Here is a 16304-nt window from a genome sequence, read left to right on the forward strand (position 1 = left end):
ATAAATAAATATTTTATGACTGAAACTTTGTACCCATCTGCCTCCTACCTCGCAGGGAATCTGAATGAGAGAAGCAGGGATACGAATGGGAATGCAGGTTTGCCTACAATGTAATAAGTGCTCTGTAAATGTTTGCTGAATGAATAGAAGTATTTGATGGATATATTAATTTAATACTTATAGAGCACCTATTTTGTACAAGGAAAAATACAGAGAAGTGAGAAGGAAACGTCTGAGCATCCTGAATGTGCCTCTGTGTAACTTGGGGCAAGTCATTCAACCTCTGGGTTTCACTTTCCTCATCCATAAGATGGAGGTAATAGCATTATCTAACCTCATAGGACTGTCATGCAAATTGAGTTCGTGCATGTAAAGTACTTAGCACAGTACCTGGCACATGGTAAGCACCATAGATATGTTATTATTATTGTAGTTCCTGTTATGTGCTAGAATCTGTGCAAAGTGTTTATTTTAAAAAGCAGCTTTATCGAGATACAATTTACATACCATAAAGTTCTCCCTTTTAAAATGTATAATTCAGTGGTTTTTAATTAACAGGGTTGTGCAACCATCACCACCATCTAATTTTAGAAAATTTTCATTCTCCCTCCCCAAAATCCCATAGCAGTCACTCCTCTTTCCCCAATCCATGCCCTTGTCCCTGACAACCACTACTCTACTTTTTGACTCTATGGATTTGCCTACTCTGGAATTTTACATAAATGGAATCATGCAATACGTGGACTTTTGTGTCTCTTTTAGCATAATTTAGCATAATGTTTTCAAGGTTCATCCATGTTTTAGCATGTATCAGTACTTCATTCCTTTTTTAAAAGTTGAGTTATAGTTGATTTACAATGTTATATGTTTCCAGTGTACAATACAGTGATTCACAATTTTTAAAGGTTATACTCCACTTATAGTTACTATAAGAATTGGCTATATTCCCTGTGCTGTACAATATATCCTTGTAGCTTATTTATTTTATAGATAGTAGTTTGTACCTCTTAACCCCTTACCTCTCCTTGCCCCTCTGCCCCTTCCCTCTCCCCACTGGCAACAACTAATTTGTTCTCTATAACTGTAAGTCTGTTTCTGATTTGTTGTGTTCATTAGTTTGTTTTATTTTTTGATCCCACATATAAATATCATACAGTATTTGTCTTTCACTGTCTGACTTATTTCACTAAGCATAATAACCCTCCAAATCCATCCATATTGTTGCAAATGGCAAAATTTCATTCTTTTTTTATGGCTGAGTAGTATTCCATCTTGTACATATACCACATCTTTATCTATTCATCTGTTGATGGATACTTAGGTTGCTTCCATTTCTTGGCTATTATAAATAATACTGCTATGAACATTGGGGTGCATATATCTTTTCGAAGTAATGTTTTTGTTTTCTTTGGATATATACCCAGGAGTGGAATTGCTGGATCATGTGGTGGTTCTATTTTTAGATTTTTGAGGAAGCTCCATACTGTTTTCCACAGTGGCTGCACCAATTTACATTCCCACCAACTGTGTACTAGGGTTTTCTTTTCTTGACATCCTCCTCAACACTTGTTATTTGTGGTCTTTTTGATGATAGCCATTCTGACAGGTGTGAGGTGATATCTTATTGTGGTTTGATTTGCATTTCTCTGATGATTAGCGATGTTGAGCATCTTTTCATGTGCCTGTTGGCCATCTGTTTGTCTTCTTTGGAAAAATGTCTATTCAGGTCTTCTGCCCATTAAAAAAAAATTTTTTTTGATATTGAGTTGGATGGGCTGTTTATATATTTTGGAACTTCATTTGTTTTTATGGCTGAATAATATTCCACTGTGTGGATATACCACATTTTGTTTACCCATTCATGAACAGATGAAACATTTAATTGTTTCCACTTTTTGGCTATTATGAATAATACTGCTATGAACATTCATGTATAAGTTTTTGTGTAAACATGCTTTCATGAGACACAAAAGTCCACTGTAACATGTTTTCATGTTACATAAGTAGCAGTAAACTCAGGAGCTGGAGTGGTCCATTCACTCTGAAATTCCTCCTCGGTCACAGCCTTTCCAGCAGTGGCCTGTTTCTCCTTTTCAATCTCTTTAGGGTCTCTGTAGAAGCAGAGATCAGGCATGACCTTCCATAGGTGCTTATGGGAGATGGTGCCATCCATGCACAGTACTTCCCAGGCCAGCATCCACATCAGACCCACTCAGTGGGCTCCCTTGTTGTTGCATGGGGTGGCAATGTCCACGTGGTGCAGAGGAGAATCTGTGTCACACAGAGCAATGGTGGGCAGGTTAACATAAGACGCCTCTGTGAGAGGCTTGTGGTCAGCTGTGGGATCAGTGATCAATGGAAGTTATCTCTCACAGAAGGCTGCCTGGATCTCATTAATGAGGATTCCAGGAGCAAAGTGGCCGCAATAGCAGTGGCCCTGGTGGCAGCAGCAAACTTCAGCTCAGCTTGCTGGCCAGTATTCCTGGAGGATGTGACACTGACATCGGCTTGGTTTTTGATGGCACAAGTCACCAGCAGAAGCTTCTCTCAGGTTCTCTACAGATTTAGGATGTAGATGCCATCACTTTGCCTTTTGTAGATGTACTGTTCCATTTGGAAGTCAAAGTTGGTGCCACCTAAGTGGGTTCCTGCTGCAAGGAATTTAAGGACATCCTACTCCTTCATCTGCAGGATATCAAGGGCTCTGGACATTATGAAAGTTTCCCTTTAAGTTATGATGGAAAGCTCATTGTGGTTTTGATCTGCATTCCCCTGATGGCTAATGATGTTGAGCATCTTTTCATGTGCTTAGTGGTCATTTGTATATCTTTGGAGAAGTATCTATTCAAGCCCCTTGTCCATTTAAAAAAAAAATGGGTTTTCTTTTTTGTTGAGCTGTGAGAATTCTTTACATATCATTTGCAAATATTTTCTTCCATTCTCTGTGCCAAATGTTTTTGCATGCTTTTTCCCAAGACTACCCCTGTGAGGTAGGTGTTGTTGATAGGGCAATGGAAGTTTAGAGAGAAGATGAAATTTAAATCCAGTTCTGTCTGACTGTAAAACTCAAGCTTTCTCTTTTACCCCAACCTGCTCACAAAGATGAATGAAGACATGTTTCTGGCTTTAAGGAGCTTGGTCTGGCAGAGGACATGAAACAAGAACAAGAATGAATGCGCTATAAAGCAGAGTTCCACTTGTCCCACAAGTGAAATAAAAGAGGTGTGGAGGAAGAGAGTGCTTCTGGCTGGGGAGATCGGGGCTGGCTTCAGTGAGGTGGCATTTTAAGTCTTGAAGGATGTGTACAGCTTCATTGGATGGAGCTGATGGAGTAAATGGAGGCTAGCATTTCCAAAGGAGAGCAGAAAATGAGGGTTGAATGAATGAATGGAGCTTTGATCCTAAGACTGGCTGTGATGGGGAGTCCCAGGGCTTGTTAGGGTGGGAGATCCTGGGACCGCCTGTGATGTGGGCTAGAGAAAGGTCACCTGAGGTAGAAAGTCTAGGGGTTGGATGGGATGGGGAATTTGACACTTAGGATTGGCAGACCCAGGGGATGGGGAGTCATGGGATACCTGGACCTGGGGGCTGCCTGGGATGGAGGTTCCTGGGAGGTCTTAGATGAGGATCTTGGGCCTACTGGACCCGAGGGACATTGGAACGGACTGGGATGGAGGGCTTCTTTAGGCTGCATTAACTGAGGACCCTGGGACCGGTGGAATGGAGAGATCTCCGGCAGCCTGTGATGGGGCTGGCCCGGGTGCCTTGGGGCGGGTCCGGCTTTGGGTGCGGGCGTCCGCCGCAGGTGGGACGCGCGCGGGCGGGCCGGGCGCGCGGGGTGGGGGCAGGGGCGGGGGGCGGGCCGGCTGCCGGGGCGGTCCCGCGCGGCCGCGCTGCGCAGTGACTCCGCAGCGGGCGGAGCGCCGTGGGCCGCGTCCTCGGGAGCCGTGGCGGTGGCGGCGGCGGCGGCGGCGGCAGCGGCAGCCTCAGCTCCTGCTCCCCGTGCCGCCGGCCCCAGCGCTGTCTCCCGGGCCCCCCCGGGCCCCCGGGCCCTCGAGCCCGGTGCGCGCCCTCGCGTCCCGCCGGCCCCCTCCCCCGGCTGGGCCCGGGGGAGGGTGGCGCCGTGAGCGAGCGGGGACTGGGCTCTCCTGCCCCTTCCCCTGCCCCTGGGCCGCCAGGATGGAGGCGGGGTCGGGTCCCCCGGGTGGCCCGGGATCCGAGAGCCCCAACCGGGCGGTGGAGTACCTGCTGGAGCTGAACAACATCATCGAGAGCCAGCAGCAGCTGCTGGAGACCCAGCGGCGGCGCATCGAAGAGCTGGAGGGCCAGCTGGACCAGCTCACCCAGGAGAACCGCGACCTGAGGGAGGAGAGCCAGCTGCACCGCGGGGAGCTGCACCGGGACCCCCACGGCGCGCGGGATAGCCCGAGCCGCGAGAGCCAGTACCAGAACCTGCGCGAGACCCAGTTCCACCACCGCGAGCTGCGGGAGAGCCAGTTCCACCAGGCGGCCCGGGACGTGGGCTACCCGAACCGGGACGGCGCCTACCAGAACCGGGAGGCTGTGTATCGGGACAAGGAGAGGGACGCCTCCTATCCACTCCAGGACACTGCCGGTTACTCTGCCCGCGAGCGCGACGTGGCCCAGTGCCACCTGCACCACGAAAACCCAGCCCTGAGTCGCGAGCGTGGCGGGCGGGAGGCCGGGCCAGCGCACCCGGGCCGCGAGAAGGAATCCGGCTATTCGGCGGCGGTAGGCGTGGGGCCCCGGCCACCGCGGGAGCGGGGCCAGCTGAGCCGTGGCGCATCCAGGAGCTCCAGCCCCGGAGCCGGCGGCGGCCACAGCACCAGTACCAGCACCAGTCCGGCCACAACCCTCCAGAGAAAGTAAGGAAAGCATGTTTGTCTTCCCCGGCTCTTCCTCGCTAGTTCCCTCTCCAACTTGTACGGCTGGTAAAGTAAGAAGCCGGTGCCTGATTCCATGTCCTTCTTTCCTGTCCCAACCTGTCCGGAGAAGCCGGGTCCCCCTCATGCAGCCGACACCCCTTCTCTAGCTACCCCAGAGTAGGTTGGCCCAATGAGTGCAGGCGCCTCTTCCTTCTCAAAACCGTGGCCAGTGAGGGCCTGCAGCAGTCATCACCCCCTCCACTTCTTCACCCCCTCGCTGTATCCTTGCCAGAGGGTGGCTTTTCATTTATTTGTTTATTTTATTTGGATGTGCCGGTTGGGATTTTTATTGTCTGCGATGGTGTCAGCTCAGAGCCCCAAGGGAAAGAAAGCCCCCCTCCCCCCTCTTTGGGTCTCCTCTGCGGGTCCTGAGCGCAGGCCTGATCTTATCTCCTCTGGTGGCCTCAGCTGCGTCCTTTCCTAGGGAGGCAGGTGGGGACCAGAATGGCTGCTAGAGGCTGAGATATCCCTCTGAGGGGAACTGCAGCACATCCTGGCCGGGGGAGCAAAGATGGAGGCCCGGCCCTTGGCTAGTTCCTCAGAGACCACCTCCTCTCCACCCTCAAGAAAAAAACTACCCAATTAAAGAGCGTACCAGCAAGGGAAGTCTACAGATCTTCCCTCTTGTTGGATCACTGCCAGTTTCTGTGCTGGGGTCTGTGTGTCTGCCTGTTTGGGACGCCTTGGCAACATCTCTTGGGTCGGTGGGGCAAGGGCTGGGTCCACTTCTTCCATGCAGATACCACAGTGAGCTGGTCGGGATAAATGTCAGGCTGAGAGAGTCAAGGGTATGCAGGCTCACAGGGCTGCCCTAAAGGCTCCCTGATTTCTCTTCTGCTGGATTGGAAAGAATACTGAACTGGGAGTTAGTGTTCCCAGGTTCCCCTCCCAGCTCTGCTGCAGGTTGGCTTTGTGACCTTGACTGAGTCCCTTCCTCTCTTAGGCCATCAGTTCCCCCATATCTTTTTTAAAAGGCGAGATCTGCCTTGAATGCTCTTTAAGGGCCCTCCAGCTTAGATTTGATGGTTCTGTGACTATCCAGCCACCACTACAGAGCAAGTCTGAAGTCCTTTAGCGAATGGACAGCTTTCCCCCTCCTCTCACTGCTCAGCTGGTCCTACCATGTGCCACAACCAGTGGAGTGTCTCTTGGAGGCTGGGCTGGGGGTGGGGAAGCCTTCTGCCTCAGGAAATCTGCCGGGAGACAGCTCTCTGCAACTCCCCCGTGGTGAGGCAGCAGGCTGGGGTGCTGGGTTGAAATGGCTGGGCCCCAGGAGCAGCAGCTGCAGCTCGAGGGCTCGGCTGGGCTTCACTGCAGTGCACCTTCAGCTGAGGTTTGGTGTGGGCTGCCCCAGAGGGAGATGGGCTCTTCTGCCCAGGAGGGGCTTCTGGGAGCCCATTCCAGGAGGACTGACTGTGTGCAGCTTGGGGCCCCACACAGGTCGACTGACCAAGCAAGGCCCTTTCAGGAGAGGGCCATGGTGAGGTAGGGGCAGAGGGAGGCTGGATGGGCATTGTGGTTCTTAAGCCTGGCTGCAGAAGACTTTTCCAGAGTGGTTAAGCCTGTGACAGATGAAGCAGCCTCATTGTGTGTGGCTCCAGGGAGCAGAACCAGGAGCAATGGGAAAATTTGGGATAAATCAGGAAGAACTTTCCAACCTGGCTGTCTGGTGATGCAGTGGCCTGCCTCAAGGGAGTTGGGGAGGGCTAGAGAAAGCATAATTCTTGAACTGGTAGAAAGCCCAGTGAAATGACCTGGGTGTTCCCCAATTCTAGGATTCCATTCCCCTCAGATTCTCCATCCTGCAGATGTGGTTCTGAGTCTCTTGGCTGCCTGGAAGCCTGTTTGCTCTTGAGCTCTGTGCTGCTGCCATCCAGGCAGACCTACCTCTTAGTCCTTCCCTCTTTTTGTGCACCCTCCAGGCTGTTTGTTGGATTTCCTTGCTTCACATTTCCTACTGGATTAATAATGGGATTTAGATGGTACTTTGAATTTCTCCTAACCATGTATTAAATATTTGCGCATCCATTATTACCTCTTTTGGTCCTCACAACAGGCCTTGTGCGGTGAGCACTAGCAACTCCATTTTAGAGATGGGGAAACTGAGGCTCCAAAAAAATGAAGGGACCTTGCTCAAGGTTATAGTGCCAGTTCCTAATAGAACTGGGGCTAGAACCCAAGTCCACCTGTCTCCTAGGCCTGTTATTTTTCCACTGGAGCTTTCCAGCCTGCAGGAGTCTCTTGGCCTCAGGACCTGGCCAGGTCATGAACTGGCAGAGGCCAGGAGAGCCTGAGGTATCTGGAAGATTTGAGCAGGGGGAGATGGCTCTGGGATGAATGATGAGAGGGGGAGTTGACAGGGGAGGGCAGAAGGCCTTGTCCCCTCCTTTCCACTCTCCCTCCCTCTCTCTCGGCCAGGCATCAGGAGGGCCTATTGATGCCCTAGCCATTGTTGTTGCCACAGCTGCTTCAAGCTACTCCCCTGCCAGGCCTGTTCTGGGTTTGTAAGGAGTGGGTGAGAGGCTGCCGCTGGAAGCCAGGGCAGGCAGGGTGGGAGTTGAGCAGCAGAGGCTGCAGCATTGGGGGAGGCTAGGTAGAGCTGGTACAGGCTGGGCGCTCCTGGTCCCCAGGCTCCCTCTGGTGGAGGAAGAGGGGAGAGAGGGGCCTGGGCCCAGCTACCGCTTGTTGAAGGGCCCCTCTGCCCAGGGACATATTCAGTCCTACCAGCGACCCTATGCATCTGTCACCACAACCCACGTTTTACAGCCAAAGAAACCAAGAGCTCAGAGAAGTGAAGCAACACACCAGAGGCCACACTAGCCATGAGATAGACTCCCGAGCCTGTGAACTTAACCTCTATCGCAGTTGATAGCAGCTGTCATGTCCACCCCCACCTATGTCATCCCCCCAGGATTCCCACATCCTCCCGCACTGTCTCTTCTGGACAGGTTCCCGGATGCCAGTCTGCCTTCTGCTGTGCTCTGGGTGTGGCCTTTCTAGTGCAGCATAGCGCATGATGAGGCCCGACCTCCTTCTGGCCACTGGGCCTCTGTATGTGAGGTATTTGCTTGTTTGTTTGCTTGTTTGTTTGTTTGTTTGTTTAGCAGCTGCTGGTCTCTGAAATGCTCAGGTCTTTTTCCCTGGAATTGTCACACACACACCCCACCCCCACCCCCATCCCATGATTAGAGAAGAACTCTATTTTCGTTATTGATCTTGGACTGGCCCCCTTTGCAGTTCTGGCACCTGGAGTGATTTACGGGTGTGCTGCGGGCCACTGCTGAGTCCTCCACGCCGAAGAGAGCTGCATTTCCCACGCTTTTTGCCTGGGCCCAGCTCCGGCTCAGCTCTGCCGTAGGCGGCGGTGGGCTGAAGCTGGTTTGGTGGTAACTCTCCATCCTCTGTCCTCACCCCTACCCACCCAGCAGGCTGGCTCGCATTGGGGGACAGAAACCAGCAAGGCTGGCCTGGTGTTCTTGACAGCGAGGGCATGCATGGTTTAGGCACAGCTGCTGGATTGTCTCCTGTGTGCGTGGTGGAGTGTCAGTGCACTCCCCCAAGGCGCTGAGGACCCTGGGAGGGAGGGAACCCGGGGAGGGGCCCTGGGGAAGTCTGTCTCCTTTGGAGTCTTGGGCACTTTTCCTGGGGTGGGGTGGGGGGGTCTCTCCTTCTCAGGAGGGAATACCATTTCTCTTCCCCTCACTGTGTTGGGAGCATTATACTCAAGTGGGAGGCAATGATAATGTCGAATTGAATGAGAATTAGAGGAATCTTGCTTCTCTGTCTAGATCTGGAGTGAGAACGGGGCTGTTGTCATCCACAAACATTTCTTGGCTGTGTGCGCAGAGCGGGAGGGGCACCCAAGCTGAGCAAACACCGCACTCTCTGTGCTTGAGAGCCCCCCACCCCCTCCCCTGGCCAAAGACACAGGGGACCAGGCCTGACCCACTGTAGTGCTGGTGCTTAGGACAAAATGAGGAGCAAAGGCAGTGAGGAGTGGAGGCCAGGCCACTGGTTGAAGACCTGGGCGGGGGGCTTTGAAGAGAGTTGGTATCTCCTGGTGTCGGATGGAGGGGGAGGTGGGAGGAAGATCAGACCCAGGCTTGCCCTCTGTTACTCTTTCATGTATCCTGCCTCTGCCTCCTGTGGCCTCTGAATTTGCTAGGAGCACAGGAGAGGCCTGGGGCATGGAGAAGGGACCACACATGTGCTGAGTGAGCCTTAGCCTTCTATGTGCCAGGCACCACGCTATGTGGCTTTATGTAACAATAGCCAGCATTTTTTTTAACCTGTATTTACTGTGTGCCAAGCACTATTTGTTCTAAGTGCTTTCCATGTATTAATTCATTCAATCGCCATACAAATCCTTTGATGTAGGTCCTGTTATTAAGTCCATTTCACAGATAAGGAAACCAAGGCCCAGAAAGGTTGGATACCTTCCCCAAGGTCACTCAGTGAATAAGTGGCAGAACTGAGAAGGAGCTAGAAGGAGCCCAGGTGGCCAGGCTCCAGAATCTGGGCTCCAGAATCCATCCACAGTGTTCTCACCCACCATTCTGTGCTGCTTCTTATCTCATTTGCACAGAGTGCATGCAGGGTGGGGGTTGGTATTATCCTCATTTTTCAGACAGGGAAACAAGAGATCACAGAGGTGCGGTGACCTGCCCAGGGTTACACAACTGCATGGGACCCAGAACTATCTGGCTCCTGAGCCTTTGGTCCACCATTGCCTCCTGCAGGCGGGTGTGAAGATGGTAAAGATGCTCTGGGTATGGCTCTAGGCTTCCCTCAGCAGAGCTCCTGGGACCGCTGCTTGATCAAGCTCCCTCTCCTGATACCCTCTTGGATTTTGACCACAGTCTCCTAATTGATGCCCTCCTGCTCTTGTTCCCTTGGGCCCCTGATGAGGTACAGCCAGACCAAGCTTTCTGTGGGGCTGCAGCAGTTTCCTGCTGTCTCGGCCTGCAGGAGAAGGTTCAGACTGCTCTGCCTGCCATGCATGGGCCCTTTAGGATTTCCCTTTTCTCCTCTCATCTTTTTACAGTCCCCCTCACACAGACCGTGTTCCAGCCAGACTGGCCTGTGTGCCCCATTAACAGCCCACTCAGCCTCCTGAGAGCCTCTGGGTCTTTGCTCATGTTGTTCGCTTCTCCCTGGCTGTTGCACCCAGTGCCCAGGCTGCACTCCACTGTCGTCGCCTCTCCTGTGTTTGTGCACTGGTCTCTCCCTGAAATGAGCACTTTGCCCCTTTTTACACCTTTATTTGTTTACATCTTGGGTCGTCTCTACTAGCTTGAGGGCTCCTTCAAGCTGGTAGACATGTTTCATAGACATGTGTCACGTGCATGTTGTGTCAGTCCCTCTGCTAGGTGCTGTGGACATAACTGAAGGAGCTAGAAGCTTGGAAACATATAGCAGAGCACATAGTAGCTGCTAAGTAAATGTTGAGTAGACAAATGAATGTCAGATTAAGTCCTGGTGCACTAATGGCCACAAGTGCCTAAGGTGTTCTTCCTTTCAGGACTCCTATAGAGAGAGATGACTCAACCTCAAAGTTCTCTTGGCTTCTGTGTGGATTTTTCCCCATGCTCCCTGGAGCCGTTTGGCCTCTGCCCTCTGTGTTCCTCCCACTCACCAGTCTCCCAGTTCATAGGATGTCAGGGTAGTAGAGTCACATGAGACTTTAGAGACATTTAGGCCAATCTGCTCGTCATTACCTGTTCCTCCCATGCCATGGCCATGTCATACCATGATCTTCTCCCTTAATGTGAGATCTTCGGTCCTGAAAGGAGCAGAGGCCTGCGTAGGACCTGTGTGCTGTCCGCCTCATCCAGTGGGAAGTTACTTACATAGCCATCAAATCTTTATTGGGCTCTGACCCTGGGCTGGGCACGGTGTCTTGGAATCAGAATAAGACACAGCCCCTCTAGCTCATTCTCTGCTGTGTTCCCCAGCAGAAGAATCAACACTTGTCCTGGGGAAGAATGATGAGTAAATGACTTATTCCTCTTTTTTTGCAAGACCCATTTGCTAGTTACCCTCACTTCCTTGTGGTATCAGGTCTCTCTCCAGGAATCCATGTTGAAAAGCACTCCCACAAGGATGCCTGGTTTTTGTTTTTGTTTGTTTGTTTTCTTTTTTGGTTGCGCAGTGTGGCATGCAAGATGTTAGTTCCCAGACCAGGGATTGAACCCGTGCCCCCCCGCATTGGGAGTACAGAGTCTTAACCACTGGACCGCCAGGGAAGTCCCGGGACGCCTGTTCTTAAGCACTTAGGAGCTGAAGCTCTCTGAGACCTTCGCATTTGGAGACAATGTGGTGACATGGGAAGGAGGACTTTGTGTGACTCTAGGCAAGTCACTTAACTTTCAGAACCTCTGCTTTCTCAAGCAGTAAATGGGGATAAAACTGTATTTTCTGATGGGTGAGATTCCTGTTGCCCACCTCCCCCGACCCCTGCCCCACAAAAATGTATCAGAAAGTTTCCTGGGTGCCTAGCACACCCAGCAAGGTCCTGATCAGGATGGAAAACCTAGGGATAAGGATGGAAAATAATATGTGAGGCTGCCCTGCCCTCTAGAGGTGGATGGTAGCAAACAAAACAACACAGCCAGGATCGTCGCATCACATCCTTTTCAAAACAAAGATGACCAGGGCTGCATGACAGATTGGGTGATTCTTCTAACATTTTAAAGGGAAATTTATCACAATTATCACCTGATATGTACCATTTCACTAATATCAAATACATTTCTTTGTAGCTGTGTGAGATATATATAGATAGATATAGATGTATAGATAGATAGATAGATAGTAAGATTGCATATCTGGCTGGGCTTTGTGATTTCCTACTGGATTCCAGATGCAGCATGCTGCATTCACCTGAATAAAACCAGTCTTTTCCTCTATGGAACCACTTCAGAATTATTGTCATTATATCTCTGATAAAAATTGCCTAATTTCTTCCTTCCCCCAAGTTTCCTTACAAAATTGGGAGGCATCCCTCACAACTGTACATCTGATATGCTAGACAATTCTTAAATGACCCATCTTGTCGTGATTGTTGTGAGAATTCAGTGAGATGACAGAGAAGTGTTCAGCAGAGGGTGTGTGTTTACTCAGTGATAGGCATTTTTATTAATAATAATAATAACTTTGCAAAATTCCGTGCTGTGAAAGTGCAGGAGGGAGAGGCCATGTGGGAGCTGACCACATTTCTGAGAGAGTGAGGGCTGTCCAGTGAACATTGTGCACCTGGGATATGCCACAGCTTGTGCTATTGCAGGCAGGGAGTTCGTGATTAATAGTATACACATCTTGGCTTTAGGGAGCTCACAGTTGGGTGGAGAAGACAAATGTAATGTGATGTCTTGTGTGCTATGCCAGAGGGGAGCATGGGAGGCCACGGGTGCCCAAAGGAGGGACATCTACCCAGACTGAGGTGATGCCTGATCTGAGGCTTAGAGGATGAGTAGGGGTTAGCTAGGTGAGGAAAGATGGCATGTGGGTTGGTGGGAATTGGGAACCAAAGGGAGGTTAAGGCAGAGAGGACAGCATAAGCAAATGTACAGAGGCATGGGACTGGCAGGGTATGTGGAAGTGGGGAGGGGAGCCCTTTTACCAGGTCAGTACAAACTAGAGCACAAACAGGGAGGCAGGGAGGATCCAGAGAAGAGTCTGACGACTTGGCTGGAGCAGATCATGAGGATACTTGAGTAGTATCCTCATGATCTGCTCCAGATAAGAAGCTTTATTCTGTTGGGAATTGGGAACCAACACAGAATTCTAAGCTGAGGGAAGAGGTGTGTGTTGTAGAGTACGGGGTGACATGTTGAGAGCCGTGTTTTGGAGACATCCTGCTAGAGGACAGTTTGGGAGACAGACTGGAGGGCATCCAGTGATGAGGCCGGTGTGACAGTCTAGATGAGAGGTGATAGGCCTGAACTTGGCCAGTGAGAATAGAGATAATCTACTGGGGGAGAAAGATAGTGACAACACATTGATAAGTGCTGTGACAGTGGGGAGTGCAGCCATTCATGACCAGCAGGATTTCAATATCAGTATAAATGTCAAGAACTTTCCAGCAGTAGGGACCCTTAAAAATCACCCAGCTCAGGCTGTTCATTTTACAGATGAGAAGACTGAGGCCTAGAGAGAGAAAGGACTTGTAGGAGGCAGAAGAGCTCTGATTAGAAAAGTCACTCTAGGGACTTCCTAGGTGGTGCAGTGGTTAAGAGTCCGCCTGCCAATGCAGGGGACACAGGTTCGAGCTGTGCTCCAGGAAGATCCCACATACAGCAGAGCAACTAAGCCCATGTGCCACAACTACTGAGCCTGCACTCTAGAGCCCATGAGCCACAACTATTGAGCCCGTGTGCCGCAACTACCGAAGCCCATGCACATAGAGCCCATGCTCCACAACAAGAGAAGCCACTGCAATGAGAGGCCCGTGCACCACAATGAAGAGTAGCCCCCGCTCGCCGCAACTGGAGAAGGCCTGTGTGCAGCAACAGAGACCCAACGCAGCCAATAAATTAATAAATTAATTAATTTTAAAAAAAAAGAAAAAAGAAAGTCACTCTAGTGTTAATGCCAGTGTTTAAAGCATCATTCCTTAAATGTGCTATTTTATGCCTTGAAATCCTGTGAAGGTTGTAGGGGTCATTATCTTTGTCCCACAGATGAGAAAACAGTGCCTCCAGGAGGCTGGGTAATTTGTTGGGGAGGAAGCAATAAAGCGTAGGCATCACCTAAATAAAGGACCTCTTGCTTCAGTGGCGGATAGACCCTCTGCTCTGGTTCAGCCCCTCAGACATCACATAGGTTAGATTCATAGCTGGGGTCTATGGTTTCCTTTTCTCCACCCAGGCGCAGCCTTCTTTCTGCTGCTTTCTGCCTTGGAGGTCCTCATTTAACGTAACTGAGGCAGCTCAGAGGCAGTTTCTGGCTTGACAGCAAGGCCTGTCATCCTTCTTTTTCTGTTTTCATGGAAGAGGGAGGGTATGTGTCATCACTGTGTCCCCATTGCCTTAGGCAGAGTGTCTCCAGCCTGGGTGCCTTTGTTTTGAGGCCCCCTGGTATGATACATAAAAAATGAGCTTTGGAGACAGACAGACCTAAGTTTGAATCTCGGCTCTGCCCCAGCCAACTGGATGACTTCAGCTAGGTCATTTTACCTTCTCTGAGCTTTAGTTTCCTCATCTGTAAAATGGGATGACAATGCCCATCTCTCAGGATTGACCAAGATCATTTAAATGGCATTCCCTGATACTTGTAGGCGCTCAATAAATAGTCATTTATGGGAGAAGAAAACCAATAACATAATTCATGATTGTGCCAAAACATGCTCTTATACCTCATTTCATAATCTTGATATTACCTAGAATTCTTCAGTTTTTATAGAAGATAAGTCATCCAGATATCTGGATAGCACATCATTAAAATAGGACAACTTGAAGTTTAACAAAACAAAAACAGAACAAATCAAAAACAGTCATTTCCTTCTCCTTCATGAAATCTCCCATGGACAATGACTTGAAGAATTCAGTGCTCGGCAGAGGTTTGCTTCTTCTGAAAACTGGTATATTTCCTCCTTCCCGATATGAGGCTGTCATGGCTCATTGTATCTTGCTTTCTGCCTCAGCTACCAGTTAATTTGAAGTCTAGCTCTCGCATCTTTGTCAATCTCTTTTTCTGAGTTCTTATTTTCTAGTTCAATTTTTCTTTCTTTATCTGTATTATTAGAGTAAGCCACCTCAAATCCTTTGTGACTCAGGCAGGTATAAATAACTAATGGATGTAAATAGTTGAATGAATGGAAGGCTGGTGAGGCTGGACTGGCAGTGGTGGGGTTTGAAGAGGACCAGAGGGTGGTGTGGGCTGGGGCACCTGAGAAAGCATCTGTAACGGATGATTATGATACTGTGAGGAGTCGAGGGGTTAGTTAGTAAAGAGTTGGTCCTTCACTCACCTGTCTTGCTTCTGCTCTAGAAAGAAGCATGGATTTTGGAGAACAAGACCTCACATCACCTAGAGTCATCAACCTCCCCATTTTGTATGGACCGTGTGGGAGACTGAGGTCCAAAGAAAGAGGAGGGACTTGTTTTTAAGTCCCTGTAAGGAAAAATAAAATGACAATAAAAGGAAGACATTTCCAAATATTAGTGGCTCACTTAAAGAATAAAAATAAACCCTGATCTAAAAAAGAATATCAAATTATAAACAGTACAGAGTAGCAGTTAAAATCATGGGCTTTGGCCATCGATATACATAGGTTGAATACTTATATTAGGCTCTAACCTGTGTAACTCTGGGCAAGTTCTTTAATTTCATTAAGTTCAGCTCTCTTTAGTGCAGAGATAAAAATGCCTAGTTCACAGACTTGTTGCAAAGATTAAATGCAATAATGTTTGAGAACATCAAAGTGGTTGGCATGCAACAAATGCTTAATGATTAATATCTATTAGCTTTTACCATCATTATTTAATGTATTAAAATCCACATAGGGAAGTTATTAGTCAACTTATGTAATTTAATATTAATTTTTACTTTATTGTGCAGATTACTATTGTCTTTGCATAATACAAAATAAGGACAATATTAGCTAAGTATGACTTTAAATAAATGCTTTTTAACCACACACACACAAAAATTAAATCAAAGCAGTACATATACAAAATTTTAAAAGGGCGAATAGTACACAAGGACATATATAGTAAAAAGCCAATGTCTCCCTGCCCCCCACTTCCCAGCCCCCAGAGGTGGCCACTTTTACCATTTAGGTTTTCTGGTGGTAGCTTCATATCTCTAAATAAACATGCTTTGATGATTATTTCTTCATTTATCAACTTTAAACATCATCTATTGACTTCTTCCTACTATGACAAGTGAGAATTTAGCTTATTTACAACACTTGACTCTTTCTCCCCCTTCCAAACTTTAATAGTTATATTACTGTTTTGATTCTTCTATTAGTTACCTTTGTAACTTTGTGAAATACTACTTAGGCTGTAATTTCTTATTCCACCAATTCTCCACAGTATCTCTTGACCACTCAGTTTGTAAGATATAGTTATTAGTGCCCCATCCCTCTCTCCATCTCTCCTCCACCTTTTCACCTCCCACTTTCTGTGTTCTGTTCTTTTGCATCCAGCAAGGTTGATTATATTTGCATTCTGTTCTGTAACAATAATTAGGTCTTCAGTGCTTTTCTAGACAAACTGACTTTAAAAGTTGACCCCCAATACATTGTGTTTATGTGATTATGACTATGTCATATTATTCATTACAGGGCCAAGTAGAGTGCTGTAATTATACCTCTCTTCCCACAGGGCCACTGTCCCAACCTCTATACTCCCA

General features: G+C 48.8%; 1 protein-coding gene and 1 pseudogene across 4 annotated transcripts in view; one reads left to right on the plus strand and one right to left on the minus strand.

The window, feature by feature from the left end:
• Positions 1-1990: 1990 nt before the first annotated feature.
• LOC130841516 (40S ribosomal protein SA-like) lies at positions 1991-2712 on the minus strand (annotated as a pseudogene).
• A 1256-nt stretch (positions 2713-3968) lies between these two features.
• Positions 3969-16304, plus strand: part of IQSEC2 (IQ motif and Sec7 domain ArfGEF 2) — a 76209-nt gene continuing 63873 nt past the window's right edge. For 2 of the 4 annotated variants that reach the window (XM_057718423.1, XM_057718424.1), the window contains exon 1: positions 3969-4886. In XM_057718423.1, coding sequence (XP_057574406.1) covers positions 4180-4886 — 707 coding nt within the window. In that variant the 5' untranslated portion in view covers positions 3969-4179. The remainder of the gene's footprint in view (positions 4887-16304) is intronic. The other 2 variants (XM_057718430.1, XM_057718422.1) reach the window with 1 other exon arrangement.

This window comes from Hippopotamus amphibius, chromosome X, assembly GCF_030028045.1.
Source record: "Hippopotamus amphibius kiboko isolate mHipAmp2 chromosome X, mHipAmp2.hap2, whole genome shotgun sequence".
NCBI classification, from domain to species: domain Eukaryota; kingdom Metazoa; phylum Chordata; class Mammalia; order Artiodactyla; family Hippopotamidae; genus Hippopotamus; species Hippopotamus amphibius.